Source organism: Sinocyclocheilus rhinocerous, unplaced genomic scaffold (assembly GCF_001515625.1).
Source record: "Sinocyclocheilus rhinocerous isolate Xijiao unplaced genomic scaffold, SAMN03320098_v1.1 scaffold506, whole genome shotgun sequence".
Taxonomy (NCBI): Eukaryota; Metazoa; Chordata; class Actinopteri; order Cypriniformes; family Cyprinidae; genus Sinocyclocheilus; species Sinocyclocheilus rhinocerous.
Window position 1 is genome coordinate 444,095 of NW_015647040.1, and position 7,296 is coordinate 451,390.

At 37.6% G+C, this 7,296-nt stretch overlaps 1 protein-coding gene across 1 annotated transcript in view; it reads right to left on the reverse strand.

The window, feature by feature from the left end:
• Positions 1 to 605: 605 nt before the first annotated feature.
• LOC107708530 (ephrin-A5b-like) overlaps positions 606 to 7,296 on the reverse strand; it is a 49,881-nt gene continuing 43,190 nt past the window's right edge. The window contains exons 3-5 of the mRNA XM_016512790.1: positions 2,253 to 2,318; positions 2,027 to 2,101; positions 606 to 1,909 (exon numbers count right to left, since the gene is read on the reverse strand). Coding sequence (XP_016368276.1) covers positions 1,785 to 1,909; positions 2,027 to 2,101; positions 2,253 to 2,318 — 266 coding nt within the window. The 3' untranslated portion in view covers positions 606 to 1,784. The remainder of the gene's footprint in view (positions 1,910 to 2,026; positions 2,102 to 2,252; positions 2,319 to 7,296) is intronic.

The window sequence follows — 7,296 nt, forward strand, 5'->3', positions numbered from 1 at the left end:
TATCGTAATAAAGTCAAAAGCTACGTTTGTGTTGGTTACAAACTGTCGATAAGTAGATGCGAATGAAAAACATGAAAACCATTCAAGAATGGAAAACCAGGACTGGGGCAAATATTTACCCTGTGTTGTGTCTGTAAAGGCCATTACTATTGATCCCAGCAGGAGATCTCATCTTTCTCCATCTCTGGCCAAGTTCACCAGAGTAACGCTAGCCCGCAGCTAAACTGGACACTGCGCTCCTGCCGTGCTGCTGTCGATTTTTTAATTCCAGAAATAACCCACATGAGGCCTCGCAGTATGTGGTCTGCGTGCCAGGCACTTTGGACAACATCAAAGAGCCTATTAAATCACGTTAGGGTGTCAGCTGCCACCGGGGTGGAAGCAGCGCTCCGCTACTGTTTCAGTAGATCCCAGATGAGCGTTTAATGCGCACAGCTCCTTATTTAAAAAGTTAATAAATAAAAACGGCACGGTTGAAATGCACTTTAACAAAAGAAATGCCCGTGTGAGAATTCGTTTTGCGGATATAAGAAAATATTTTCATTACTTTTACTTCATGCTTAGAAAAAAGAATAATTGAAAACGTTTTTTTTTTTTTTACATAATTAACAATTCAATTGGCAAGGTATGAGCTCATTTTATTGACCGAATTAAAATGTTAATGCTGTACTACTCTAGGGTAAAAAGACAGGAAGCATTTACAAAATTAATGCAAACCATTTCCTCCCTCTTCTCCATGATAATGGACCCTTTTAAGGAGCGACGTGACCCCTGACGGACATGATATGGAGACGTACTACTGTTTTTCCCCCTGATATCATTTCAAGGATTGACTTGCTAAAATATTAACACATTACCATAAGTTATTCTGCAATGCAGTTGTTATTCGTCTAAATCAAGTTAAGAGGACTGCAGCTAGGCATTTTGTGTTCCTTTCTCCTGAATCCTGGCTGATGACTAGTACAACAAAGTGTCAAGAGCACTAAGACTGAACAATAAATAAGAAAAGGATGATTCACCAAACAAATTAGTATATTCACTCAAACGATCGATCAGTGAGGCTCCGTACTCCTCTAACAAAACATCGATTTTGGCAGCTACACTTGAGCATTTTACTTCAAGAACACCACATCTGTGTTTCAGTCCCATGTACACCTGTACACAATGTACAAAACGAGTGCTTATCTTTTTCTTTTATCTACGAAAACGCTTCAAAAATGGTCACCGTTCACCTGAGCACCTGAGTCCACGCGGACTACTCCGGTTGAGATATTAAAAAGCTCCCTCTTTATAAGGGATGCTATCAGGCAACAATTTGCCTTGATATCTAGTAGAGTCAGCAGTTGAGTCCACAGTGACGACGTTTTCCCACAATGCACGTGGAGAGATCCCTCAGACAGTCCTCTTGCTCTGTTGCTCTGACTTCTCTTTTCTGGATGGCAACACTGAAAGCAGTCTTTGTGAAAAAGAGTAATTTTCTTCCTCTGCCCCCAATTACAAGTCCCTCTCCAACGTCACATAGGGGCACCGAAAGGACACGGACCTATTTTAGTGTGCGTGTCATAGTTTAGTGGGTTTTATATGTGTACAACAGAGTGTTTTTTTTTTCGTGGGGTGGGGCTTTTGTTCATTGAAAACCATCCAGTTATATCGCCAATGGATGAACGTCTTCCTATGCGAGAAACTACTTTTCAGCGGAGAGAAAGATCTCAATGTTTCTTAAAAGTGCTCGATCACGAGTCCTCCTGTGTATTTCAGGTGTGTCACCGCGTATGTGTGGGATGCTATAAGGAGGAGAGGGAAGCCAAAAGAACCAGCGCTGAGGCCAACAAGGGCCCTACAGTCTGAATGCATCCGGCGCCGTTGACATCACCTCGGGATGGTTCTGCAGATTCGTGACTCGTTCCGTCTAAATGGTTGAAAAAAAGGAAGATTAAAAAAGGTCTGTAATACCTGAGGGTACAAAAACATCTTGACTTTACTGATAGTTTTGAATATGGAAATGCCTTTGAAATACAATACGAACCATTATTATCTTCTATAGAGTTAATGCTTCCATCATTGACCTTTACAACGCGGTCGTGACTCTTCTCGCAGTTGTCTGTGGGAGAAACATAAAACAGGGTGTTGTCAGGGTTGTGACATCATCTTTAACTCATTAAACTTTTCCAGCAGTGATAAACGATGCAATTGCAACCATGCTTTGTCAGAAGCCACACCAGGATCTCTCCTGAGGGGCTTGTAAAACTTACTTGAAGGTCTGACGAAAACTTTCAGCCTCAAGCAGCTCCGTCTCCCATTTTCACTGACTGTAGATGCTGTGGAAACATTTTAGATGGTCAATATTAGGCTCAATCGATCCATGCTGCACACTGTTTAATAAACCAAACTCATTTTTTAGCTTTAGATATATAACAGGGTTCAACAATAAGGATTTTGTTTTATATTTTTTTTACTGGCCTGGTCGAGCCAGTAGTGCAGATTTTTACATGCTCTGCCAACATTTTCATCTACATTTACATTTAGTCATTTAGCAAATGCTTTTATCCAAAGTGACTTACAAATGAGGTACAACAACAAGTAATTTATCATAAGAGACAACAATATTCACAGTGCACAATGCTTCAGGTGTGATGTAGAGTAGCCCACAGGATGGATCTGTATTTATTATATGAAGTGCCTTTGTTTGGGGTTTGGTTTTGGTTTATTTTCCATGGTGATGGGGCTACTAAACCCACATTTTTCAAGTTGCTATTAAGTAAAAAAAAAAAAAATCCTTTACATTTTTATATGAATTTTTATATTTATAAAAATATATATATTATATTATTATTATTGTTAAAAAAATTATATTTTTCACTTAACGCCAAGTTTAAATACAGTTAAATATAATTTGTGATGTTACACATTTTTCAAGTTGCTATTAAGTAAAAAAAAAAAAATCCTTTACATTTTTATATGAATTTTTATATTTATAAAAATATATATATTATATTATTATTATTGTTAAAAAAATTATATTTTTCACTTAACGCCAAGTTTAAATACAGTTAAATATAATTTGTGATGTTACTCCAGGTAAGCTATGAATGCATGCACCACTTTTCTTTGAAAATGACTGCATACAGTGCAAAACAATTTTAATTTGATTGATGCATCCAAAACAAATGATTAAATCAAGACAAAACCTCAATGTTAGCCAGCAGCAGTTAGATAATGACCATCATTTTTTAACAAGCATTCTAAAATGGTGACAACGCAACAGCTCCCCTGGCTCAAGGCCACTAGGATCATTTATTTCAGGTTTAGTCTATTAGTATATCATCAGATGCTACCTATCTTAGTCGTTTGCGGCTTTCTACATGCAAAGGCCTCATTTAAATGCTTCCATCAGCCTCAGAGGAATGCACAATCAGCATTCATTTTGTTTCTTACTGATAGATGGGAGCGGTGCTACTTTGGCTATGCCGTTTCCCTTGTCATCTCACCCATGAGCCATGTTTCTCTCCATAAAGAAAAGCTTATTAGCACTTTAAGAGGAACAGGTAGACAGCCTCTCTCTCCACTGTTCGCTCTTTATGCAGTACGTAATACAATCTTGCGTAGTCAGGAAGCGATGCAAATAAAGACCGGTGGGGTGAGGGGGAAAGAAGGGCTTGTTATTTTACCCACAGATCACACTTGACGTAAAGGTGACAAAGTAATGAGCAATGCAACGCACTTCAATAAATCTCCTTCAAAGCCTCAAAGTAATGAGCACAGACTGCACAAAATGCAATTTCCTTATAGCCAACACAATATGTTCTTGATAATTCAATTGGTGAGGCTCACTTGCACTGATGTGGACATGCATTCCACTGTGACTTTCCTGATGGAAAGAAATAGGGGTTGGATGTCTTGTTTTTCTGGTTAGATGCTTGAAATTTGGATTATTTGACAATATACTTCAGGATAAATAAGCTAAGACTAATGTCCACAGCACACATGCTCCATTAGTGGCAGGATGATGAATTAGTCTTTCTCTTTAAATTTGTTTACTGGCAGCAAATATTTATTGAACAACCTTATCTTGACCACAGACATCACTAACAGCAGTTTTTTTATTTTTTTTTTACTGGACAGCAAATTTATGCTAAACCTTTCCGAGCTCTTTTCCTAACCCCTGATGGTTGTGACCTTTCCACAAGCCTCTTAGATGTAGATTGGTCACTACATACATCAACACCTGCTACTTAAAGCTGTTCTGGCGGCTAACATCAACAGCTGCAAATGACAGATCACAGGCCGAAAGAAACACCTGCCACTAAAAGCTCTGTAATCAGCTGTGATGATACAAATGACTTCTGTCCAGTCCATAGACCATATCGCCAGTGACTGTGAACTGCTGAACCTTACACTGACTCCTCCCGTTCAAACCTCATGAGTTCAACTGTACTGGTTTTGTTGAGGAAATATATGGGTCAGTGAGTATAAGTGGCTATGATAAAGAAAAAAAAAGGGTTTTGAAATGGCGAGTTCTCAGAAATGTACTTTTTATATTTATATTGGTATTAAATTATCTAATTTTCAATAAAAATCTCAGTTTAATGACACTAAAAATGTCACAAGTAGCAAGAAAGAAGTAGTAACATTTAATTCACATTTAATTTTTTAAAAACCTATTTCTTAAAGTATAATATATGTTACTATATATGTTATATATATATATATATATATATATATATATATATGTGTGTGTATGTGTGTGTAATATTGTATTATTTAGCAAATAAAATATGTTTATATATACACACACACACACACACATTACTTTGATAAATATATTATTCATATGCATTTAAGGTAATGTAAAGAAATATGTTTTATATGTACTTGTTACTTGGGACATTTTTAGAGACATTAAACTGAAAATTGTATAGAAAATGATATAAAAGTTATATGATATATAACTACAAATATCATGGACTGTTATTCCTTAACATTAAGTTTTTTAAATATTTTACAATTTGAACTAACTTTGTCTTGTTATAAAAAGGTAAAAATATCTGATATTTTAAGAGATTCATTGATCTTTACAGTCATTATATTTAAGTCATGCATTTTGAAGTACTTTTTAAAAAAATTAAAAGATTTTTTAAAATGTGTCACGTCATTGACCCATATATCTGTTTAACACTTTAAACCACCATGAAAGTGTGAAGATGAAGCTATAACAGGATCAGTTGCCTGTAGAGGAAAGAAAAAGAAACAAGAGAAAGACATGTCGGAAGAAAATAATTATACCTCTTTTCCCCATTAGCTGGCTGGCTCATCTCTGAGCTTGCAGACATTCCCATAATGCACCATGGCTCTTCTAGCCTTGACCTCCATGATTCCCTGCTGTGTGGGGTCTCCAGCTGCACTTAATCTGCTGTCTCTCTTCTCATCCCCACACCCTCATGACTGCGGGGAGAGCTTAGGTTAAATCAATGTGCTTATGTGCTGTCTACACTGACATACTGGGGGCTTGTGAAACCTTAATCATGACCCCACAAGCATATTTCCTTTGATTTGGGTGAAATTGCTTTTGTCTCATTCCTCAAGTCTGGTCTAGTTTGGAAAGGGATCCCAGTGTTGATTGGAAACACCACTTCACAAATACGTTGTACATCACAACCTTATTGTCACTACTACCACAATAAAAAACTGCTGAGCGTGAGTGTGCAAACGGAGCATTGTATAATGTAACATCAGTATTGTCAGTGTCCAAAATTAACTTCTTGCCCAGAGACGCTAATAGGATGCCATCCCGAGGTGGGCATTTGGATATGTGTGGTGGGAGAGGGGACTGCGGATGAAAGATGTGCAGGAGTGAACATTGCTGCTCTATACAGGGATTCATGACTGATGACAACCACAGCGAACCCACAGAAAAACATTCAAAACTCAGCATTTCAGCGGCAACGTCGCAAACTAAAGAGATCTGTATTAGTTAAAACCATGACACTGATTTTTTTCTCCCCATTTTCATTCAACAAAGAAAAATCACAAATGATGTCTAATCTGAAATATGTTTTCTAAAGCTGTGTCAGAGCGTATAGCTTAATAAACTATATACTACTAAATAATACAAATAAAACAAGAGGACAACTACAAAATAAAATATAAAATTAAATAATAAAATAAAATATCAGCTTTTTGTAGCAGCAACATATACAAGATCAGTCTCCAAAGTTCAAACTGCTACCTGTCATATACAGTAAATGTGAAGACGACCCATTGTGATTTAGTCGTTCCAACTTTTCTTTTCTTGACGTTTAAAGGGACAGTTCACCCAAAAATGAAAATTCTGTCATTATTTACTCACCCTCAAGCTTGTTGGTAACCAAACATGCTGGTCCCCATTGACTTCCATAATATTTTAATCTGTACTCAACTGTTTGGTTACCAATACTCTTAAAGGGGTCATATGATGCGATTTCAAGTTTTCCTTTCTCTTTGGAGTGTTACAAGCTGTTCGTGAATAGATAAGATCCCTAAAGTTGCAAAGACTAAAGTCTCAAACCCAAAGAGATATTCTTTATAAAAGTTAAGACTAGTCCACGCCCTCCTAAAAGGTCTCGTTCAAACACGCCCCCACATGTCTACGTCACTGTGTGGGAAGATTTGCATAACACCGCCCAAATGTATACGCAAAGAAAGAAGGCGTGACTTTTATTCTCGCTGTAGTATTGTTGCCACCGCCGCCACCGACATGTCTTGGAGACGCTGTGTGAACACAACTAGAAATCAGTGGTTAAGTTGTATTTACAACACTGTTCCAGAACAGTTCAAACCAAATATTCAGATGTGTGCAATGCATTTTGCGGAGGACGTAGGAGGAGTAGCCTACAATGCCGGTGTTCCGGTGAATTCAGTTCCCATGTTTCCCCTTCGGCGAGCATGCTGACCCTATACAGTCTATGATGCTGACAAATAATGCTGACTCACAGCCTGTAAGTACGTTTTCATATTTAAAGGATTTGCCACTGACGATTCAAACGCGAGTCTTGAGCAGTGTAGAGTAGCGCTTGTTGTTTGTTATTTCTCCGATCACAAATGCAGACATGGTTTTATGTTTACGAGGCGCGATGCAACGCAATTTTTTAATTAGTAATTATAATCAGTAATTATGTCCCCACTGGATGAAACAAGTGCCTCATTTATAATGGGTTTTATTGGTTTTGTCTCGTCGCGCCGGGACACGGCATCACAGTATGGTAAGGGATGTAACATTTCCGTCACACGCTTGAGGTATTCGGCCAATCACAACACACT